The sequence below is a fragment of the Anopheles ziemanni genome, chromosome X (assembly GCF_943734765.1).
Source record: "Anopheles ziemanni chromosome X, idAnoZiCoDA_A2_x.2, whole genome shotgun sequence".
NCBI classification, from domain to species: domain Eukaryota; kingdom Metazoa; phylum Arthropoda; class Insecta; order Diptera; family Culicidae; genus Anopheles; species Anopheles ziemanni.
Window position 1 is genome coordinate 7,064,202 of NC_080707.1, and position 24,040 is coordinate 7,088,241.

The 24,040-nt window shown below is 48.0% G+C and overlaps 1 protein-coding gene across 1 annotated transcript; it reads right to left on the minus strand.

The window, feature by feature from the left end:
* Window positions 1-10,966: 10,966 nt before the first annotated feature.
* Window positions 10,967-16,500, minus strand: LOC131290655 (phospholipid-transporting ATPase IF). The gene is made up of 7 exons (XM_058319818.1): window positions 16,444-16,500; window positions 16,129-16,339; window positions 14,894-15,996; window positions 14,048-14,820; window positions 12,396-13,715; window positions 11,875-12,204; window positions 10,967-11,192 (listed from the first exon to the last, which is right to left on the minus strand). Exons 1-7 carry the CDS (start codon window positions 16,498-16,500, stop codon window positions 10,967-10,969), a joined length of 4,020 nt encoding a protein of 1,339 aa, XP_058175801.1.
* Between the last annotated feature and the right edge of the window lie 7,540 nt (window positions 16,501-24,040).

Here is a 24,040-nt window from a genome sequence, read left to right on the forward strand (position 1 = left end):
AACGCTTGAAATACATACATTGGAAAAAAACACTCAGTGAGAATCTATAATTCCAGCACGGGCACGAAAAACTATAATTTTCAGACGACCCGTTGGAGGTTTGTTCTAGAAAGGTCGAAAGCAATAAAAGTGAAATTTGCTTTATCCTTTATCGTGTATTTGGTTCCAGTAAAGCATGTTTGTAAAATTCTATTTCCAACTCATTTTTTGACCTGTTGTCGCAAGCTTCGTGCTTAAGCTTCGTTGGAAAGCCGTGCCGTGAATGAAGGATTTTATTTTTAACCTGCGTTACCGCAGATATTCCGAACCCTTTCCCCCCTTTCCCCCCCCCCCCCCCCCCCCCCCCCCCCCCCTCATAAGCATAATCGTCGGAGGGAAAACGGTAATGAGTGGAAATCCGAACCGAACGGAGCAGAAGGGAGTGAACGTTTTGAAGCGTCCGAAGTTGGCACGGGTTGACGCTGTGTGAATTGGCTCGCATAATCAACTCGACATTTCCACACGCGGTTCGGCAATCGATAACGAACGGTGCGAGCGTACTATTTCGTGACGGAAAGCCGTGCTGCTGTTGCGCTACCACTCACTCGTCGGCAGCAAGGTGCGCGCACTCACTGGCAATTCGGCCATTATTCACCTGCCTCCACGCCGCAGACGAGTACTGCTGGCACGCGCGCGCGTCCAGTACCAAAGCAACACGTAGCGCCCCTCAACCGTATGGTGGCAGGCGGGACGCGGCAGGTGAACCACCGGGCGCCTCCACCACGCTGGGCACGCGCCACCGGGCGCCTCCATCCAGCTGAGAGTGGTGGAGTCGTTTTTCGTTTTTCCCTTTGTTGCCGTCGGTCGGGTTTCGATCGATGCGCCATGCGATGGGAAAGCGTGGCGGGCTTCGGCCGTCCGAGGTACGAGCTAACCAGTTGAATGCTGAGTGGTTGCATCCCGTGCTAGATTGTTGCTTCGACAATTAGGCCAGGGTGGGGTGCACGAACCTGCAGGGCGGGTTGATTGTGTGCCCGCTCGGTTTTCGATTGGCAGGACACTCACACACACACACATGCACACACATCCGGTGCTAACTGGTGAGCTTGCCTCCCATTTCCTCGGAATTTTCAAGTACCTGTACAACCGTGACGCACGAGTTTGGTGGGGGAGGGGGGGGGGGGGGAGTTTTAATGTTATTTCATTCTTGCTGTATGCCGTGCGCTTTCTGCTCGAGGGCCGACGTTCATTTCCCTCGTTGCATACACACACACACACACACACACACACGTACCCAAACGTGCCTTCAAAAAAGCTGGCTGATCCCACACACGTGTCGCACGTTTTGCGCTCGGGGAGCTCGGGAAAGCGAACTAGAACCCCAAAACTAACCGTGCCCTATGTGTGTGTGTGAATTTTAATCCCCACATAACTTCACCATTTCGGTGAGGGACTCAAAACCGACGACAACCAAGCAAAAAAAAAGAAAAAAAAAGAAAAATAAAATCCACACACACACACACACACGCAGAGCAACTCCCACCGTTGTTGAGCTAGAAAAACGTGACATTCGGGTCGGGTCGGGTCGAGGGCCATAAATGTATAAACTTGGTGATAGATGGGCGCACGGAATGGAATCATCATCACCTTTTTTTTCTGCAACCCGACATGCACGCTTTTCCGCGCGCGGGATTTGCGGGGACCGCGGCGTTTCCCGGCTTTCCCGGCATGTCAGCGGAAAAGTCCGAAATATCACACGGTACGGCGGTAGGTTGCAAAAAGGGAACAAGTTAAACCTTTAAAACCGCCACAACGCCGCACAATGGTTTTGCAAATACAGCCATGGACGATACATTACATCGTAAAAGTCGGGTGATATGTGGCTTGGCTTTAGTTTTTTATTTATTTATTTTTTTTTTGGGGGGGGGGCAAGAAAGCGAGAAAAGTTTTTCTACACTGAAAACCCTAAAGCGGAACGAACCGAAGACCCTTTCACATTCCTTTTTCTCTCCCTCTCTCTCTCTCTCTCCTCCGGCGTGTGGTGTATTTCTTCCTTCGGAACCATCGTAAAACCATTCGAGATATGAATTTCCATCAGCCGAACCCAGCCTTTCCCCATTTCCCAAAAGACGGGACGAAATGGGGCAGCCCAGGGGGGGGGGAACCGATAGGGGATCTGGATAATTCAATCTGTATTTAAAAACAGGGGGAGGGGGGGGGGGGAGGGCGAAAAAACATATTTATTTATATTTATTTATGCAAGCCGTATAGCGCGCGCAACGCTTGCCGGGCGTCTGGTGTCGGTTTGCTGGTGGTAATAATCATAAAAACCCCGCGGGAATGACCACGAACTCGGGGCAGAATCCAAGCTCGGGGGAGTGGAGAGGGAGGGGGGGGGGCTAGAAATAGTCATTATCTGGAGTTCGGGATCAAGCGCGAAAGCTTTTTATGTGTGTATTTTTTTTAATATTTTTAAAAGGGCGAAAGCGAATCGCACGCTGGCGGACTTTTCCTCGGTTGTTTTTTGTTTGCATTAATTTTCCACCGCATTATTGTAATCCCTACTTATGCTCAGGTGCGGGGTTTACGGGCTTCGCTCGAGGTGGATGGAATAGAAAAGTATATACATGCATGGGAAGCGACTGGAAGTGGGAAATAAAAAGGAAAAACAAAACAGAAAACGTTTTTAAAAACGTATAAAAATGGGCAAGTAAAGTCCGGCGTGGTAATTATAGAGTAGAGAGGTATGCAAAGCGAACCCAAGGCGAACCTTGTGAATCGCAAAACGAGGCCATCTTTCGCGTTCTTGAAAGAAAACAAACCATTGATAACGCTAAAGTTTTGGGTAATAAAGCGGAAAAGGGTGGAAGACAGCTTTATCCCGGGCAGTTAGATAAAAACCCGTAAGTGGAAACAGACATCCCGGTGTGGCTTCGAAAGGGGGATCCTTTTTCCCCGTTTAGGACGTTCACAATAAGATCCGACAATCGCACATGCTCGTGGCAGGACGTACGTTTTCTTTCCTGTTCCGGTTCCCTCAACTCACCTCGCACCGAGTGGCGAATGGCGGGCAGAGAACAACCACTTGACCCCGCGTGGGAAAAGGGCGCAGGGCAACGTTTGCAAGGAGGTTTGATTGTTGGCAGGCAGGTTCGTCACGGTCGAAGGCTGGTGGCGCGAAGTAAGATGCCCCTTGCATTTTGGACGTTGGGCAATGGTGGGGGGGGGGGGGGGGGGGGAAAGGAACTTGTTACACACTTACCACTACGTGCTGTTGCTACTATTAATGTGTTTCTCGGTGTTTCCAGCTCCCGGTTGACCTGTGTGCTTGTTGGTGTTGTTGCTGGATCGCTCAGAACAATACGCACGGTTGCCTTTCCTTTGTACCGTTCTTTCGCTTCGGATCGCTCGGGACACGGGAATGCCGCATTGTCACGCTTCGCCTCGTGTGAGTGATCTGTGTGTTCCGTGTTTTTTGTCCGAATCCGAACGACGTCGTTTTGTTTTGTGTCGGATGGAACACTATGTGCGGATGAGTGCACCGTTCTGCTGCAGCATGTGTTTAGGACTGGGATCACAAGAACATTCTACGCGTGGGTGTGTGTGTGTGTGTGTGTTGTATTTTTTTGTTTCGTGATGTTTTGTTGAAACCCAAACCGGAGCGGGCAAGATGGCGTGAGCTTTACGAAGTAGCGAAGAGGCTATAGCGCTTCCAGTCACTGAACTGCGGGACCGGAGTGAGAGAGCGGGGGGGGAAGGGGAAACAGTTCGTCCGCGGTTTCCGAAATTCAAACAATGTGTCAAAACGTCCCCTTCCGGCCCGACGTCGCCCTACTTCCGCCTGCTCGTGGCAGCGACCCCGGGTTTGGTGCGCATGACGACACCGCAGGGCAGGCGGGGATGCACGGTTGGCGCGGGAGACGGCACGCAGGCAGGCGAAAATTAGGCACCACCTGCAGCAACGCGAAGCAACAGTGGCCCCGACACTAGCAGCACTATACTACCAGCGCGTGTGCGTGTGCGTTGGAACGAACTGACGACTGAAACTATGGACTGATCCTAAGGGCAGGTCCCGCTTCTGGGAACTAGAGCCAGAGTAGGCTCGCTTTGTTCGACGATCCACTCACGACTGACGAGGCCAATCGCAACCAGTCGCAGTGCCACGAACGCGCCAGACTGACGTACACCTATTCGCAGGCCCGCCACCACCAGAACACGCGCGTCCAGAGCGCGCGATACTCCCACTCACTCAACTGCTCGCTCACTAGGAGCAAGAGCGTACGGCCGAACACTACCCGTAGCGCAAGCCGGGTCCAAAACGGGCAACAGGAGCTTCCTGAGCTTCCACTTTTAGGTAATTTAAATTAATACACACCAAACAGAGACTGCCAAACTAAACCCTAACTCATACCGTAAACAAGAAGCAGAAAGGTCCAAATCTACGCTGTAGTGAAGAAAGCAGAACGAAGGTAAATTAAAGCAAAACAGAATTAGAAGAAAGGAAAAATAGTTAATGGGAAAGGACAGTGTTAAAGTTGAGATGATCTTAGGTAGGTTGAAGTGGCTCAGTTTGTTTACGTAACGAATTTATGCCACTAAATACAGTCGACTCTCGATAATTCGAAGTTGGAGGGACCCAGAAAAAAGTTCGATTTATCGAGAGTTCGAATTACCAAGAGTGGTAGGAAATAAGCAGCTACGGTTTTCGCTAACTGTTTTTCTTCACTTTTCTTTGTGCACCTTCCAACAAAGCAGTTGTGCCCCAAATATGTCCGTCCGTCCGTCTACACCATGTAGTCTAATTCGGACGAACATTTTCGTATCCATTCAACAGAGTGTTACAGGGCACCCACAATGTGACGCGTTCTACCACGTTTCAACTTGCTCAGAACTTCGAATTGTTGCGAGTTGAGTGGGTACAGCTTCGAATTACCGCGTGAAGAGAGCAAACTAGCTTTGAATTTTACTTCGAATTATCGAGTGTACCAAATCGTATTGTTTTTATTCGAAATAGTGAGAGTTTTCCAAGGGACTACTGATATACTTCGAATTATCGAGAGTTTCGAATTATCGAACGTTTGAATTATCGAGAGTCGACTGTTGCACTAAGTTGCTATTGATCTATTAAATACTAACTGTTGATTGCAAGGACTTTGACATTTTCGAAACTACTTGAAACATGGTAGAATAGGAATCGATTTCATCCTGCTTTCATAGTTTTGCAAATGAACACTATGAGATTGTGAGTAAGATCTCGAACTAATTCACTCTGCTTCATACTTTAACAGATTTGTTTACATTGTAGTGGAAGGTAAATTCGTTGTTCGGTCGCTGGGTAATGAGAGTAATCCAAACATTTTCTCCTACGGGCATGATTGTTTTGCTAGTTTACCTTGCACAATCATAATTATTGGCTAGGTTCCTTTTGCTGACATCTATCTGTTAACATCGTGCAATATGTCCTCTATATTTTGTTGTTAAATTCTTGTCTTTCATTTGTACTTGTAACAGCCACAAACGAATTACAATGTCATTGCTCGTTTTTTGGTAATCTTTTTAATTAAAAAATTCCATACGGCTAGTATGTGGAAGAAAAGCTGATAGTGTTATTTAGTTTAAGTTTGACAGAACTTGATATGTTTTCTATTGTCTTATCTCTTTGCTCGCACAAACCCCAACACACACTACGGCGATTGGGTGAGCAAACGCGAGCGAGCACACCGAAGGCAAACGCGGATGAGCAGAACACGAAGCGTTATGCGGCGCCTGTTTCACTCTCCGACGATCGTAGCGTTCGTAGCTGTTCGAAAGGTTGCCTCGCACAAGATAAGGACGATGTTTTACTCGCACTCGGCTAGTATCCTTCAGCCCCCCTCCATTTTACTCGCTTCCGCTCGCTCGCCCGCGCGTCCCCCGTTGTGCTCTTTGTGTGTTTGCGCTTGGAGCCCTTTCCGTTCCGTTTCGTATTTATTTATTTACTTACTTACTTTCAGCAGGGACACCATTTTCACCATGTCCTTGATTCGCCGACACTGCCATTCAATGCAAATGAGCGAGCACGTGCGTGTCGCCAGTCGATGAAAATAAATGCGAATAATCACACACACACACACACGCATACATACACACCGATACACAACAACAGCTCGGTGCGGAGGCTGCGAAGGGTGTGGGCTTGAGGACGTGCGTCGGGCGAACGAGCGGGAAATCGTTGAAGGGTAAATTGAATGGGAATTTCCACGCTCGGACGCCGACGCATGTGTGTGTGCGCGTGTGTGTTGATTGGTTTTTTTTGTTTTTTGAAGTCCCAAAGTCCGGCACGAGTTTGGGAAAACACGCTGTTGGGCGATAAATCAAAAGGGCAGCACGAGCACGAAGGGAAATTGAGACATTTAATTTTATTCAGTGCCCGGTGTGAGCTCACTTGTTGGTGGGTTGATTGCTGAGCCAAAATAGTCATGCACACATATGGGTAACATCCCGCCGAGAAGAGGGGAGAAGTACTCACTGGAGGGGAGGGTGAACGCCAGGAAAAACCATATACCGTGCGGAAGATGTTACGACATAACGCCCGCAATAAAACTAATGTCGGTCCGGTGACGGTACTCGAAGCGCAAACTTCGCTGCCAGATGTCCTACGCTTTCGAGGCGTTTTGCAGTTGATTAGATGGTCGCAGATCTGCCGCAGACGACTACCCGGATGAAACCGAACATTAGCAGATTAAAATTTGGTTCATTCCATCGGTATGAACATTTCATTTGTTTCAGCACTCAATCTAAACCGTACCGTTTTCGCAGAAAACAAAACATTGACGACGTGAGGTAGGTCCTCCGACCTTCAATTCTGGAAATGAGAATCTATTCAATACCAACTTTCAAGGATGGAAGTCTCCTTTCACCAAAAACATTGATGAATTGAATTCTTTAAAAACTATGTAGACATAACCTTAAGTTCTGGAAATCCGAAGCTGCTCGATGCCATCTTTCAAGTGTGGGAACCAACATTCCAATATAAAACAAGAGATGAACTCAATTCTTCAAAACCTGTACGGACCTAACCTTCAATTCTGGGAAGTGAAAGCTACTGGAAACCAACTTTCAAACATGGTAGTCTCATTTCCCCAAAAACATTGATGAATTGTATTCTCTCAAAGCTTTGTAGACATAACCTTGAGTTCTGAAAATGCAAATGTGGGAACCTTTTTTTACAATATAAAACATTGCTGAAGACAATTCTTCAAAACATGTAACGACCTAACCTTGAATTCTAAGAAGTGAAAGCAAGTGAAAACCAACTTTCAAACATAGTAATATCATTTCCCCAAAAACATTGATGAATTGTAGTCTCCCAAAACATTGTAGACATAACCTTAAGTTCTGGAAATGCGAGCCTGCTCGATGCCAACTTTCAAGTGTGGGAACCAACTTTCCAATATAAAACATTGAAGAAGTCAATTCTTCAAAGCCTGTCAGGACCTAACCTTGAATTCTGGGAAGTGGCAGCTACTCAAAACCAACTGTCATACACGGTAGACGTATTTCCGCAAAAAACCATTGATGATGTGCATTGTTCAGAAACGTTGTGGAGCTAATCTTCAATTCGGGAAATGGGAAGCTGCTCGAGGCCCACAGCCAAATCTTGCAACCTCCCACACATGCCATAGCTTCAACTCCTAACTAACTTTCTCGTACAAGGCGAGGAAACTAAACGTTTCGGGTCGTCGAAGTCGAAGTTTAAAGGTCGATACATGTTGTTTGCTACCTTCTGCTTATCTTGTTTGCCTCAGAGCTAGGTACAGCCTATGATTTACCATCAATCTTGGAAGCGTCCAGGACGTGGCAGGGTTTTTCGGTCGATATTTGCCACGATTCCCACACCGTGCGAGGAACCCTACGGACCTTTGGGGAAACCCGTACCGCCGGGACCTGGATCTCGCTCAACCTTGCGAATAACTTTAGGGAATGCCGTTTGGTGTGGCGCCGAAATGAATTTCATATTGCTTCCCGGACGGACCACGCCGGAAGCTGAAGGTCCCCGGGGGGGGAGGGAGGGGGACGTGAGGCCCGCGTCGTCGCAAATCGAATTAAAGCGAATTGAAGTCCACAACAGTTCCGGATTCCTGGAGCTGGACTGGACCAACTTCTCGCCAAGGGTGGCTAGAGCCGTAAGCCAAGCTCGCCAAGCGAAATCAATCTTTGTCGAACGTCAAAGCGAAAGTAGGTCTTCGTCCCACCCACGCCACCCCCTATCCCGCCTCCTCGCCGCACAGTAGACCGGGGCGCGAAACGAAGATGAAATTCATTTGCATATCTTCAAGGCGAAATTATCTTTCCGTCGCGACAAATTTCGTTTCCTTCCGGGCGTGCCGCTGTGCTGCCAACGAGCGTCATCTTCACGGTCTACCCGTTCTCCCCCGCCTGCCCTCCCCCGTCCAACATCCGGTCCGGGGCTGTCAGTGACAAATCTTTCCGAGGACCGAGGACGCCATCGACGGTGTCGGTAGCAGGCACCGACCCCGGCCGGTCGCGGATATGTTGGAACATGGTTCATAATTAAAATAGCTGCCGCTGCCCTCCCCCCCCCCCCCCCTCCTCCCTCCTCTCCCCCCGGTTTTTTTTCCCGGTTCCCGCCCAACAAAGCCAACGCTTTTGTTTCCGCCGGCAAACAATCTATATACACGCGGGTTTATTCGCGCTGTGTGAGCCGGATTCGGAAATTGTTCGGATATATTGCGAACAAGGAGGGCCTAGCCCGAGGCAGCTTTCGGTACACGTACGGTTTGAACAGGCGTATATTTGGGAGGGAAAAAAAACTTATACGTAATTAGGAAAAAATAACAACAAGTAATCATAATTCAACCTTGTCGACCGCCGGTTCGTTTTGTTCGTATGTTTGTTTCTATGTTTTGTGCAACCCCTATATCGAAGGAAAACCAAAATAGCAAGCTTTCACACATATAGCGACTCATTGTAAGTCGATGTTTTTTCATCAAAAAATCTAATCCAATCTGATAACTAACAATATTTCTAATGTGAATAAGCGATTTGAGCATCAGTTTCTAACGGATTATTTATGAGAAAGTGAATATTAGACGAATCAACTTTTCCCTATTTACAGAGATCGGAGGAGTTCGTACTTATTGAACTACCATCAAATACGAAAATAAAAAAAATAGCATCTCGATTCTTTTACTTCTACCATATTTCATAAGTTTCATTAGTTGGTCTGCATGTCAGTTCTTGGCGACTCTAACAAAACGTTGGCTGCCCCTGTTAATTTTTCATTGGAGTTATTGTTATTATGTATTTTTCTTCAACGTGTCGACGTCGGTTAATACTGTTTGTCGATTGGCTTTTGTCCATTTCTTTTTCCTTTACTTCAAACAGTATGTTTACATTTTTTCACAACTTTCATGGGTATCTTATACATGAAAAAAGGCAAACCCTTTCTCTTGGACCGGAGAGCAAAAGAAATAAAATATTTCTTCGTGGATAACATTGTCCTTTGCATCCATTTCTTTATCGGAAAAATAATTCAGAGGAAAATATTGCAGTGAAAATAAGAGAAACATTATCATTCATCCCTATTGGAACTGGAAAAGATTTTGAACATTCTAAATTAACTGTTTATATATTAAATTGCGACAATGAGTTGTGATTAAAGCGAGAGTATTGATTGTACCGCTTTTTAGTTTCGTGTACGACTTTGTAACTAAATCAACCGTAAGATATGTACAAGTTGCCTGTTATATGGTGTTGAAATGAAATAACTGCTACATATATAACAACTGATTGTGAATGTATTTTTAACTTGTTTTATTAACTTTAAGAGCACTTGGAACGCAATGAAGGATGTTTTAAAAATTATTGTGATTTTAAATATATCCTGCAGTCCTGCTTCTCGCTATTTGGGGAAAGCATCTGTCGTTGTACATGCGTTTATGTATGTGTGTGTGTGTCTATGCCGTAATGGCTCGCGAAACTAAATCCCGGGGCCCGTAAATCACTCACTTGTAAATGCTTATCAAAATCCTCTTCGTGAACCTATCTTAACCGAGCAACGCCGCAGCGCACCTGAAGGCCATTGCAGGCGACTCAATTTCCGGCCCGACCTCCCCCTCCTCCCCCCCAATTCCAATGCTCGCTTTTCACCGTAAACAGGCACTAAAGCTGCAGTTTACAGGAGGTTTTGAAAAGCGTTTCCACTCCGGTCGGACACATGTCCGGCGGGTTGTAAAAAAAGGTACCTTCGGCCTTCCTGTGCAAAATAGTCCTTGCGATGCTGGCCAAGGTGCTCGGGGCCAACGCTCCAACGGGTGGAACGGTTCTCGTATATATATTTGGTAAACGCTCTTCGCTTTAATGTCGCTACTTCCGCGTTCGCGTAATAGCGCTCGTTTCGTTTCCGTTTCTTACGTAGCTAACCCTTGGTCTAGGTTTTGTACATGTAAATAATACCGACGTGGAAAAAGGAAAATACATATCGCTTTTGCCTTGGGAGCCACCGGGTTTATGGGTGTTCCGTTGTTGTTTTCGTTAGTGTTTCCATCATGCTCCGAATGTGTTAACTGCCCTGACTATCACCGTCTTGTTGCACACTCGGCACCGTCGAGTGATATTGCCTCAAACATGGTCCGTAACATAAAACGTTAAACGTAGCGGAATAAGTTAAAGCGCTGGTTTTTTTTTTTAAGTGTTCGCTTGTAAAAATCGACTATATAAATTACGCACTAAAAACGAGTTAAAGTTTTAAAAAAAAAGGTATATCGAAAAAGGAAATAATACACGCGCTTAACAACTATGGCGAATGCTGAAACTGGCGCGTGCACTAGAGGGCGTTGGAGCTCCAAAAAACCTCCAAAAAAGGGATGGAGCGTCACCGACAGTGTCATGAACACACGAACAGTTGGCTGGTTTGTCCGCTTCCGCGTTTGTCCATCGTGGCGATGCGTTGCGAAGGCCATCCCACCGACACATCCTTCCTCAGCTACAGGTCCGTGCTCTGGAGGCGGTCGTCGCGCCACTGGAACAGCGCGCGCCGATACTTGGCCCCGCCGGGGAAGATGTGCCCGAGCTTCACGCCGATGGCCCGGATCGCGAGCAGTGTCATGTCCGGCAGGAAGCCTGCTATCAGTATCACAATGCTGAGCAGCCAGAACGACATCGACGAGAGGAGGTTGTTGTACACTTGCAGCATCGAGCCGTCGTAGTTGCTGGACGGAGGGAAGCAGAGAACGGAATTCGTTAGTCAGGTCTGTCAATTGGAAACCTCAAACTATTGGGTTATAAATAAAACGATCAGAGATTCTTCTCCGAGGAAAAGCTGTACGTGTCTTCAATGCTTTATGCCAGGGGTCGACAAAGTCCAGCTGATTTTATCCGAGCCGTAAGAAAATTTTACAGCTTGTCTACCCCTGCTTTAAGTTATCGGCAATTTGCAACATCATCAACTACAAATGTGTGTGTTATTTAATACAGATGATGGATGAACTAAATTCAATCAAGAATTAAAATGTGTTGTGAAGTAATACAATAAAAAACTTGATAAACAACATCTGCCGCTTCCGTACACGCACACACGATGCTGAAGACGATAAATCCCTAATGCTTACCAACGTTTTTCCTCGAAGCGTTGTGCGGTGGGAAAAGAGAATGGAAAACATTGCTATAAAACGCTCGCATATTGCGCATGAAAAAACACAAAAGCAACGCGGGATGCAACAAGGGAGTGTTCATGCGGGGGAGCACTTGTCAAATGCACATGCTACGTACAAAGAGTGCGCTAACAAACACAATAGCTGGGATGGTAGGGAAGAGGGGGAATGAAATGCGATGTACGTGGATGGAAAGGCAACTTGGCGGATGAAAGGAGAAAGCCCCACAAGGGCAACGTACATGTGTAGCAGGTTGTAGACGAAGGTCGAGCCCATGAAGGCGAAAATCGACAGCAGCACCGTGGCGATGAAGATGTACGACTTGTAGATCGCCTCGAGCAGCAGCTTCAGGTTGACGAGCACCACCACGTTGTGGATCAGGATGGTGCCGTAGCAGGCGAAGCTGACCGTCGACGGCCAGTACGAGTAGACGGCCGGGTTGATGGTCCACACGGCGTACGTGAAGAAGTAGATCACCGAGAAGTGGTAGATGCCCAGTATCATCCAGCCGATGAAGTACTTCCACGCGTACTGCTTGTTCCCGGCGACGCTCTGGTACAGCTGCGGGTTTCTGCAACGCGTGAGAAACATAATTAGTATCTTTTTAATAAAACCATAAAGCAACATCTCTCATTGAAAGTGTCATTCAGATTCATGAAATTGGAATTGGATTGGAATTGAACAAACGATTGAAACGATGGTCGACTTCTTCCACGGAAAGGATGAAAATGGAAATCGTAAAACCAATGTGACCAGGCTTACTTCATAAGCGTTTGCTCCTGGTACGGTTTCTCGGTGAGGGCGAGCACCAGCACCGGCACGGCCGTGTAGACGACGTTGTACAGCGTGAGAAAGACCGAGTCGTACACGGACTGGTTGGAGAACATGCTGTGGATCTGGAAGTACAGCTGCACGCCCATGAAGACCAGATTTTTATAGAAGAAGTACAGCACCAGCACGGCGAGGCGTGTGCTGAAGAAGTGGCCGTGCACGAGCAGCAGCTTCTTGAGCATGCAGAACTTGGCGAACGCGTAGTCGGCGCAGCGGGCGGCTTGGCGTCCCTCGCGCCCCACAATCCCCAGACCGACGTGCGCCTCCTGTATCATCGAGACGTCGTTGGCGCCGTCGCCGATGGCCGCCGTCACCGGCGCGGTGTCGACCGTCTTCATCAGCTGCACCACCTCGCACTTCTGCAGCGGGCTGAGTCGGCAGCAGAGGACCGCGTGGCACCGGATGCTGACGTCGCGGAACTGCTCCTTGAGCGACTCGAGCGCGATCGTGAGGCTGCCGCCGTCGATGAGCAGCGCGAAGGTGGTCCCGCGCTGCCGGAACATCTCCAGCGAGAGCGTGTCGAGGTGCTGCTGGACCTGCTCCACCGTGGTGCAGTCGGTGATGAAGTAGCGCGCCGCCCCGTCCGGGATGTGGCCGCAGCTGAGCGCGATGTTGAGCGCCGTCTCGACCTTGTCCCCTGTCAGCACCCAGATCTTGATGCCCGCCTTGCCCAGCGACTGCAGCGTGTCGCGCACGTTGTCCTGCAGCGCGTCCTCGACCGCCGTCGCGCCGAGCAGCTCCAGCTGCGTCTCGATCTTGCGCTGGCACTCCTCGATCTTGGCCGTCCGGTCCGTCAGCGAGCTGCTCGCCTCGATCAGCTCGTCGTTGAACGCGTGGAACTCCTGCACGGTCAGCCGGCGCCGCGCGATCGCCAGCGTTCGGAGGCCAAGCTTCGCGAACTCGTTGATATGCCGCTGGGTGGTTTCGATCAACGGCGAGGGGGCGCACAGCGGCAGCACGTGGCTCTCGGCGCCCTTCGTGTACAGCCAGATCTGACCGCCGGAGTCACGCACGATGATGCTCATGCGCTTGCGGTCGGAGCTGAACTCCAGCACCGCCAACCGCTCGTACTGCACCAGCTCCTCCACGGGGATTTCACCGATCCGCGAGCGCACGTCCGCCTTCACGCACGACGCGCGCAGCTTAATGTTCATCCGGTCGCCGTCTTCCCCGACGTAGACGAGCCCCATCCGTGCGCACGCTTCGACCAACGCCTTCTCGTCCGGGCTCGACGCTTGGTAGTCCATTTTCCTGCAACAAAGGTTCAAACGTTTAGTAAAAGGACAGACGAAAGCCACAGTAATGCACTCTAACAACGATTTAAAAGGTTTCGATCTATATAACGGAACGTTTCAATAGGTAGAGAGATGAGGTAAACAACGATGAGCAAGGCGAAGTTGAAAGCTTGCTATTTGTAATATTGCCCTATATGGTTGCAAAGTTCCCCGATGTGTCTGTCAACATCCCCTGTGTCGATGAACCTTTCCCTCTACCACTTGAAACATTCGATTATATAGATCGAAACCTTGCAAAAACGGTAAGTTGAACTCTTCTCTAGAAGTGCACCACGGCGAGTGACTTACTGGATGAAGTTGTCGATCTCCTGCCGCTTCACCTGAGACTCTTGGCGTTGGATGACGGAGGCTTCGTTGTAGGCCGGTGCGGCGTACGATTCGCGCACCGAGCGTGACACGTAGGAGCCTCGGTTGCGGCGCAGGGTGACTACCGGCCGGCCCGCCATCGGTCCGTTCACGGCCATCAGGTAGCTGGCGGGGCGGCCCATGCCGGGCGGGATGTGCGACTGGGTGCGCCGATGTCCGATCTTCTTCAGATCCTGCCCGCCGGGTGGCGCCGGTTTCTCCTCGTACGCCGAGGTGGTTCGCTTCAGCTCGAGCTGCGGTGGTATAGCAAGGTTCCCGTTGCTACCACCGCCACCGCCGCCACCGCCAGCGTGCTCCAGTGTGAAGGAGGTCTCGACGCTGCCCGGCTCAACCAGGCTGATCGGTCGCAGGGGCCTTCGTACTTCCGTGTCCGATGCGAGCGGATCGATGTGCTCGACCGGAACGATACGATTCTTGCCCTCGAACAACGACACAGGATGACGCCGTACGGGTGTCGTCGGTATGCGATCGCACTCGTCATTCAACTCGCCCGTTCGATGGAGCGAGCCATCCTGAGGTGGTTGTACTATCTCTTCCTCGGATATGCTCATGGTTTCCATCGGTAGGCGATCGTCCATGTTCGACTGCAGTGGAGTGGCTGGCGGCAGCAGCTCGTCTGCCTCTTTGGTGTAATCGCCGGCCACCTGCACCGTGTGGCAAACAGCTAGTGCTTGGAAGAAGTTGTACACGTGCTTCTGCAAGAATAAACCAATAGACAAACAATCAGTAATATAGGAATGCCCCGCAGCGAACTCGACGGACACTCACGGAGAGCTCGTTGATTTTGAGCGCGTACCGGCGGCCGCTCTCCTGCAGGCGGCGTCCCTTCTGCTCGTACTGGCGCCCGTTAATCGAGCACTGCTGGAAGATCATCACGTTCTTCGTGAGCGTGCCGGTTTTGTCGGAGAACAGCAGCGACACCTGGCCGAGCTCCTCGTTGATGTCGGACGTGTTGACGATGCACTGCTGGTCCGTCTCCTCGTCGTACATCTCCAGGTCCCACTCGAGGTAGAAGCCGCCGAGGAACTTGGCCATCTCGATCGTCACGTACAGCGAGATCGGGATGAGGTAGTTGAACAGGATGAGAAAGGAAAAGTAGTCCTGCAGGAACTGCGACACGCGGTAGTTGGACAGTATCTCGCCCAGGTAGGCGTTGTGCTCCTGCCGGTAGCGGTCGTTGTAGCGCTTCAGGAAGTAGCTCACGGTGACGATGGCCACCAGCAGCACGAGGAAAAACACCAGGTACTTGTTGATGTACCGCTCGCTCGAGCTCATCTTGTTCGTCGTCATCTTGCTGTTGAGTGCCAGCTTGGTCTGCTGGCCGGTGTACACCGCGCACCCGATCGCCCACTCGGTGTTCTTGATGCGCGACCCGCGCAACAGCAGGTTCTCCGTCATCAGCGGCAGCAGGCTGTGTTCGCCGGCCGCCAGATGACAGTCGGCCAGCTCGATTCGCCCCTTGAAGCTGTACAGGTTGGTGTGCGGCAGCTCGTACTCGATGCGCCCGATCGTATGCAGCCGCTCCATCGGCACCTTCGGCACACCCTTCGGCACGCTCATCGTCTTCAGGTTGGTCTCGCCGTCCAGGTTCGCCGTCGTCACGTAGCACCGGTCGTTCTCGTCCGAGCTCTGCAGTAGCACCACATCGCACGGAATGTCGCAGTCGCGCGTCATCATCACGATGTCACCCCGCTTGATGTCCTGGCACCGGATGTCCTCCGCCACCCCGCTACGGATCACCGTCACCGGCGAAAAGTTCACCATATTGTCCGCCCGATACCGGAGGAAGTTTTCGTACCCCTGCTTCGCCGCCGTCACCGCTATCACAAACACCAGCGGCACCAGTGAGGTCAGCGGAGACACGGGACTATCTACAAGGCAGGTTTTTGTGCGATAGCAAAAGAGAGAGAGAGAGAGAGGTGGAGAGAGGGCGAGACAGATCGTAAAACAGATAAAGGTATGAGCAGGAACGAGCACCGGAATCGCCCCGTCAGGTCCCTTACCTATCACTATCGATATAACCGTCATGATGAGAAAGTACATATTCGCCACTCGCCGGAACTGCTCGAAAAGGTTCATGGGCAGGAAGGTGAGCAGCGTGTATTTGGTCGACTTGATGCGGTTGGATTCGTTCGAATTCTTCTCCTTCTTCTCCTGGCTGTCGCGGCCCACCTTCACACTCAAGGAGTCCGCCTCCTGTGACACCCGATTCCCCTGAAATGGATTCGGAACGTAGTGAACAATATTACACTTGGTTAGCCTAGGGATCTTAAAGATATAGGCAGAAACATAAATCTGGTAGTACATCTAGTACATACGCACGATACTAATACAGTAGAATCCGGATTATCCACCTTTTTCGGGCATAGGGACATGTGGGGCAATAAGGACCCAGAAGCTAAATTATGCAATCTAAAATCTAAACGAAGAAATTGAATGTGGTCTTTAAGATCCCACCTTTCGCAGGATGACTACTTTTTTCGCTATCAAATCGCGTTATTTTTAATGAAAAATAGCATAGTTGTATATTGCCCCAGCCATCCCTATGCGATTTAATAAACAGTGAGTTGTGAAAAAATTGGGTTATATTTTTCGCATTTACTGCAAGCAAGCAATCTTTTTACAAAAAAAGGTGCATAAAGCCTCAACCAACCCAAAGACTATTCTTCCAGGTAATTTTGCTGGCTCACTTGGTAAGTGTCTTGGGTATATTCAACTGCTGGCTTTAGTTCTTGGTTTGGTTTTAGTTCCATACAGACTCCGGACAAAATGTGCTTAGTGAAATATCTCCCAAAATAACTACCACTTTTCTAAACCTAGAAGTAGTTGATGAAAAACACATCCTTCGAGAGTTTTAACTAAATTTCTTGAGCGTTGACTTGTCTTGTTTTGTTGTGATCTCTTTTGTGCTTCTCAATCTGTTATGTTGTTGAGAAAAATAAACACAACATATTTCTAGTGTGGTACTTCGCAATCAGAATACTCTGGAGTATTGTTCCACAAGTACAGCAGACGTTCAAGCACTTCCAGTACGGCAAAGTCGTTCGGTGGCTGACAACCCGGCAGCGTAGGCTTTGCTGGTAATTGGTGCTAACCAACCTGTTTACCATCGGCTTTTAATCCCATTTCTAACGAGCCCCGGGCCCGGCCATCAATCGGCCGCGAATAACTGAATGAATACTCCACATACCGACTGCACATCACACCATTACCGCCGCCTCCTTTCCAACCCACTCCACTTATCAATCCATCCCTACTCGCCGCTGCGTTAGTTGTACTCCGGGACAAAAGTGCAAACTGTTCACCTAACCGACGACTGCAAACACACGACAATAGAACGATGGTGTGTTTATAAAGTTCGATTTTATCAGCAACTGATGAACGCTGTATAAATATGTTTATTTCCATGCCTTTGAAGCACCCTGGCTTAAAATTCGAATAACCTGGCCATCGCAGAGCCAGAAGTGACTGACTTAACCGGTATCTGCACTCGCCATGCGATAACCTGAATTATCGCACCAATAAAATGAGTCATCTATGAGGTTTGCTCATTGGTTTTAAATTATCTTTCATTAAAAGGCATCAAAATCAGCACACTTTTGGTGACGATCGCAATTTTGCATCTTTGCACATACCCCGAATTCCGCGTCGGTATAGAAGTTAGTTCTCGACCACGTGCGGCTTAGCATGTCGACTTCAACAAACGATTACCCTTGTGGAAAAGTTAGCTGTCGAACGAAACAATCGAATGTTCATCCCTCCGAAGATGCCAGTGAAGGAACGTTTTACATTTGTTTATTTGTTTTTGCTAACTCGGTTCCTAAAGCCCAAAGGCGATGGATGTTTGTTGGAGAAGCGTGGAATAGTTTGAGGCAGGGGTTGCCAAACGTTTGCCGAACTGAGCCAGATAGTGGAACAGAACCTAGATAACCCGATAATGAAATGTTCCTTAAGTAATATTACACTAGTATTAAGTGTAGAGGTTATCCAAATATCCGAATCGGAAGGACTAACACAACATTGCTCAAGACAAAACATTCGAAGTGTACTTTTAGGAGTTTTTACTGTTAACCATTCATTTCTAAACTTATTTCCAATACAATTCTTCATGCTTTTGCACCTAGAATATTTATTTTAGGTTACTTGTTATTGTTCCTCTCCTCATATATTTTTCCCACAGAGAGGTTATGTTTGCGTGTACTCAGTATTTAATATCGATTGTTGAACGCATGCCACTGTGCCATTGCAAAGTAAACATGATGTTTAGCCACTGGTTTCCGGAAGAATTCTCGAAGGTATACGGCAAAGTCGCCTGGTATTGGACTTCGCCGTACATTTATAGGCGAACTATGCTTGACATCTGATTTTCTGGAACTTCCAAATCGCAACACTTTATCCACGAACTACAGATCAGTTTTTCATGCGCTTTCACAGATCTATTGGTGGTTTATAGTTTCAGCTCTGCTTGATTCGTTTCAGTTCTTCTTGATTCGAGTAACTTCCCAAGTAACATTTTAAGTTTTATCATGGTTCTAACGATGTTGTTCATGCTCATCATTAAGTCTCATCTTAAGAGTAAAATATCTTAAAGGCTGTGATAAAACCTTCATAAACCCGTTTTAAGTGTAAGAGGGCCCAATCTACAGAACGTTGTCAAAACCATCCCTTAAAACCTTTTCTAGACCAAAAATCACTGATTGGTTTTAAGAGAAGGTTTTAAGAAGGACTTAGCAGCGTATTTACAGACTCTTCAAGTCTACTAAGATTTTAGACTTAATGAGCGGTTTTATAGCTATCCTCAAAAGGTTTTAAGGATGTCAAAATTATTAAAACTATTTTGCCTGCTGAGAAACCTCTATAAAACCAATTGGACTTGGTACCCCCATGTTAAAACATTGATAAAACTTGTTAAAGTCTAATAGGTCTTGGAAATGTTACTTGGGTTAGCTCTGTTCGATTCGAGCAGTTTAGTACTAAGAACGGCATTCGTGGATTTCTTTTCACACAAGAGATGAAGTGTTGCCGAAGTTTGAAGTTGCTTTACCTTGGACCAGCAACAGAGTGCACTCCACCAGGGCCGGTACGACCCGTCCGCCCCGCCATCCTCCCTTCCGCCGCCCTCGTACTCGATGCCGCACTCATTCATGTTGCCGGGCGGTCCGTGCTGGTTTTAAACTGTAAGTACACGCAGTGCCTTAGCGACAGGCACGGATGAGATCACTTCCGCCGCGCACCATGCCACCGGTTCGCCGGGGATGTGCAGAACCTTTTCGCACGTGCCACGGTTTGATCGAAGGTGCTCGCTTGCTGTTATTTTTTATTGATCGCTGAAGACGCTGAGGCTAGTGTTTTGACCAAAATATTTGCCGTTTGTTTGTGAGTGAACCTGGCTCGCGGTTGATTGTCTGCGGATGTGGTGTCATCTACTACCGCTAGTACACAAACACACCCCTCCCCCAGACACACACACACACCTCGTACCACTTAACCGTGCGACATTTCCGAGTAACTCTGGGGTGTGGATTTATGGCGCAAAGCTCACACTGTTTTCCCCTACCGCCCAACCCAGGAGGAAGGGTTTTATCTCGCTTATCGCTTACTACAACAAAACGCACGACCTGGGGAATCACTGGTACAAGCGTACAACCACACAATCACAGCGTTGGGTGTTCGAAGTGTTTTTCCGCCCGAAAATTGATCGACGAAGGGTACCGGGGTTCGGTAACAGGTTGGCTTATCCTGCGCGCACACACACACTCATGCACAGGGAATGTTGAGGATACAGAGGCGCTTATTAAGTACAGGATTGCGCCAGTGTCATTCCGGTGCAAGAGGTTTCAACCGTTTCACGACCGTCGCAGGCGTTTTTGCAAATGTTATCTATTTCCGGAACTACGCAAGGGAAAACAATGGCGCTGGAAAAACGTGACCGAAGTGGCGTTACTAGCCGAGCCCACCGGACAAAGAGGTTGGGCTGATCTCCCCACCAGGGTGAAGCTGACCGCAGCACTTAACCGAAACGCGCGTGTGTCAAGCTTTCCTGCTTCCGAGCGGCGTTCCGGGGCCGCATCCACCAAGGAAGAACGCCACCGTTAGACTGAACGGGCTCGTCATCCCTTCGCGTCGGCTGGCGCAAGAAGCTACCCAAGACCGGAGAGCTCGCGGACGTGTGTGCGCGCGCGTGAAGATCACCAATACGCTCGCGGTACGTGCTTCACGCGACCGCGTCGTCGTCTCCCGGGGGGATATGGAATGGAGGCCGCGAATGTCCCGATCCTTCCCGGCGTTTAGTAGACGACGACCTGCTGCAGCTAGCATTATTTATCAAACCACTATTTTTCACTAGAATCTGCCCTCACGTGCATCGGTAACGACTGCAGACGATTTTCCCGAAACCGATGGAGAAGTATTTGCAACACACTGGCAAAGGCGACACGCACCGGACGTTACCCCAAATGGAGATAAGATAAGCCGCGCAATTGTGTCATGCTTGCGGAGTCCTGCTCCGTTGGTGAGGGGCGGGGGGGGGGGGGGGGGGCAGGGGGTTCCGATGGGGTTCGCGAAGGTCCAACGGCGTAGGTGAGGTGAGCAGATTAAGATGCATCAATCAATGTGCGATATCGACACCTCAAAAACAAAAAAAAAATACACCGACACCGATATCGAGCGGTCTTACTTGAAATTTACATTACACCGGCATTCGTGGTTGCTCGTCTCTTCGTCGAATCAGGTGGTGACGTTAACGTTTGGTGCATATGACCGTATATATTCCTGCCAAAATCATACCGCAGTAATAACGCCCATTGTCTAAAGGAAGGCATTACACACTTTTGTTTTCATTTCCATATGTTTAATGTTCGATTCTAAAAGTGAATAGAACTATTGGCAATTTTGAGCTCGAAGTGTTGTTAACGTTTTCGAGACGAAGCATTTTCGACCGCAGTTTTAAAACGAAATAAAATACTAACAACGAATTTCTTTACAGCTCTTTGATTCCAATCATTCAATCATTTCACGAGAAATGTTTTGCATTAAATCGTTTGAAATGATTATTCAAAACCCGCAAGTTTCTCGGAGAAACTTTCAACACGGTTTCAATTTACTGGTAAATGTTTTTTTTCTCCAACGAATAAATTGTGAAACGAACTCAAATACAACAAGTTTCTTAAAAACTCTTTGATTTCAATCATTTAACGTATTACGAGGAACGTTTTGCACTACATACTGTAAAATCAATATTCCAGTACCGAAAGCTCACAGTTAACTCGGAAAAAAGGTTTCAATTTACTGGTAAATGGTTTTTTTCAACACCAAAATTGTAAAACGAACTCAATTATAACGAGATTCTTAAAAACTCTTTGATTTCAATCATTTAACGTATTACGAGGAATGCTTTGCACTACATACTGTAAAATCAATATTCCAGTACCGAAAACTCACAGTTCTCTCGAAAAAAAAAAATGGATATAAGTTACAGGTAAGGTTTTACTAAAATCGAAAACCAAAGAATAAGAGCGATACGTAATCGTTTTATGCTTTACTGCATATAATTATGTCCAATAGACTTGAACAAAAAACATGAAAGCTTATTTATTTTTCAAAATTTACAAGTTTTTGCTATTAATTTTTTTTTGAACGTATGGGTATTTGTAAAATGCTCAAAAACTGCTCAAATATGCGATCGAATGATCCATTACAGGGTTTTGAGTAAGTATTCGCAACATTATTTTATGTTAAATACACGAAAAATCATTTGAAAAAATAACAAAAGTAATTCTTTGCTTGTTTAGAAAGAACTTATTTAAAGAATTATTTTTTTAATTGCCTTCTAGAAAGTTTATAACTAATTACACGTATTTTTCAACGATTAAAACTCATTAGCGTTAGATGGGTGCTAGTTTTTCATAGATTTTATCTGGCTGTATTTGTTTGTTTAGCAATTTGGAATGTTTCTCGTCATAGATTACCTTCTATCAACAAGATGTGCAGCTAGTAACAACGTGTTCTTTTGATGACCTTATTTGCTACATCAATCGTTCCTCTGAATGTGCTTTATAAAAAGAAGCTAATTGAAACAATCTTATGATTCACCGATCGCGCAAGACTTGCTATCGGAGGCGAGGCGCGCATGCAAAGTAAACACCGCATAGCACCGGTTTTTCGCCCATCGGTTTGTGGAAAATTTATGCCACAGTTATGTCGATTCGGGTATAGTCATTTTAAAGTGTCATGTTGTTTACTTTAATCGCTGTACCGTATTTTGCAAACCTCTCAACCGGCGCACCTTGCATCGTTGTGGTGTCAATGAAAACGGTTGTTCTGGAGGTTGAGACGATGGGGAGATTGCCTCCCGATTTTCGATTGATTTCCTGACAACTCGTGCATTCGTGGCTCGGTGAAGTTGTAAAACTAGTTGCCGAAACAATTGTCCGCTTTGTTCCAATTCAGCTACTTAGCGTTAAAATCTCGTTTCGACACGCGTCGCAGATATTAAGAATGTCACATAATAGATCCGCTGGTGCGGACTACGGCCAACCAAGGGCCTAAAGAGGACCGGAACGGAAGGGGAACAGCGTATGATGTTTACATGAAATTTCGTTCCAATATCAGGGGAATTCGCTCTAATTGCGGCAAATGCAAATGAGCTCCCATAACTCTCGGCATTTGTTGACGGTGCCATTTATTTGTCCTCCGTCGCCAGTTCGTCGATGGCCACTGTTACACCCCGTTGCCGCTGGAAAGCACATATATGTATATGAGTTTATGAGAAAAAAAAGGGACCAAGAGCACAGCGGTCGATCGGTGGTATGTGTGCACAATCGGAAGATACGGCGCGCTACACGCGATATGGCTGAGCAATGATAATAAAATCTTTGGCCAAAGCGGGGGCCCCCCCTAACGGTGCCCCCCCTCCGGCCCGGAAAGCCAACCCCTAAAGCGTCTAATCAATGTTTATCGATTGCAACACAGGGGCGCGATATATCGTTGTACAGCGCCGTACCGAACGCGGCACCGGACCACACCACCACAACCAAGACGCCGGTGCAAGTGGCCGGCCCCGTTCGCTCGCTGTTCTGGCGACCTCGCGCAGATTTTACCCAGAATGCCGATGGAATGCCGCGTGACCCTTCTCCCGGGTTGGAACGGAGGGACCTTCACCTTCACCGTCCACAAGAAAACCAATCATCACTAAACGTCCCACTTCGCACTGGAACACTCTCACTCAAGCTAGCACGTCCTACTACTCAGCTGCTGCATCTCGCTGAGCTGATCTTTTGGGGGGGCTCGTGATTGTACCCGAAACCGTATGGGTGTTTGTCGCCGAGTCTTCCCGAAACCGCGTGCCCATAGTTTGCCGGCCGACCCGGGCTGAAGGTTAACCGATCGCAATATTGAGCGTCACCGAGCGTGGCTGTTTTGATTTCGTTAAGCCCGCGTGAAAGTCGTAATATGCATACGCAGTTCTTGGACCGGGCACGACGCCAAACAGTGTTAATGTTTTCGGAGCATAGAGAGCTCGGCTTCCGGCATTCCAGACGGGGTACGATGTAACAATCATGTAATTCATTGTCGCTGAAGAGAATGTTGGTATGTACCAAACTGTAAGAACAAACTTAGAACTGTAACAAACTATACTATTTCGTGATGTAAGACTATGAGTTGCCTATGAATGGGAACCAGTATGTTTGCTTTGGTTGTCAATTATCAACCTTTTAACAACCTTTTTGTGTGTTCTCCGTCGCTTTCAACAAATTCTCCACAATGTTTTAGTTTATATTATACTTCGTACGACACTTCGAATTCCTGGTTCTACAATTAAGGCCGGTTTTAGGATAGAACCGTGTGAGCTAGTTGCTCGGAGACCTCGGAGGCTTCAAGCCACACACGGAGGCTCTTCCTTTCGCTGCATGAAGT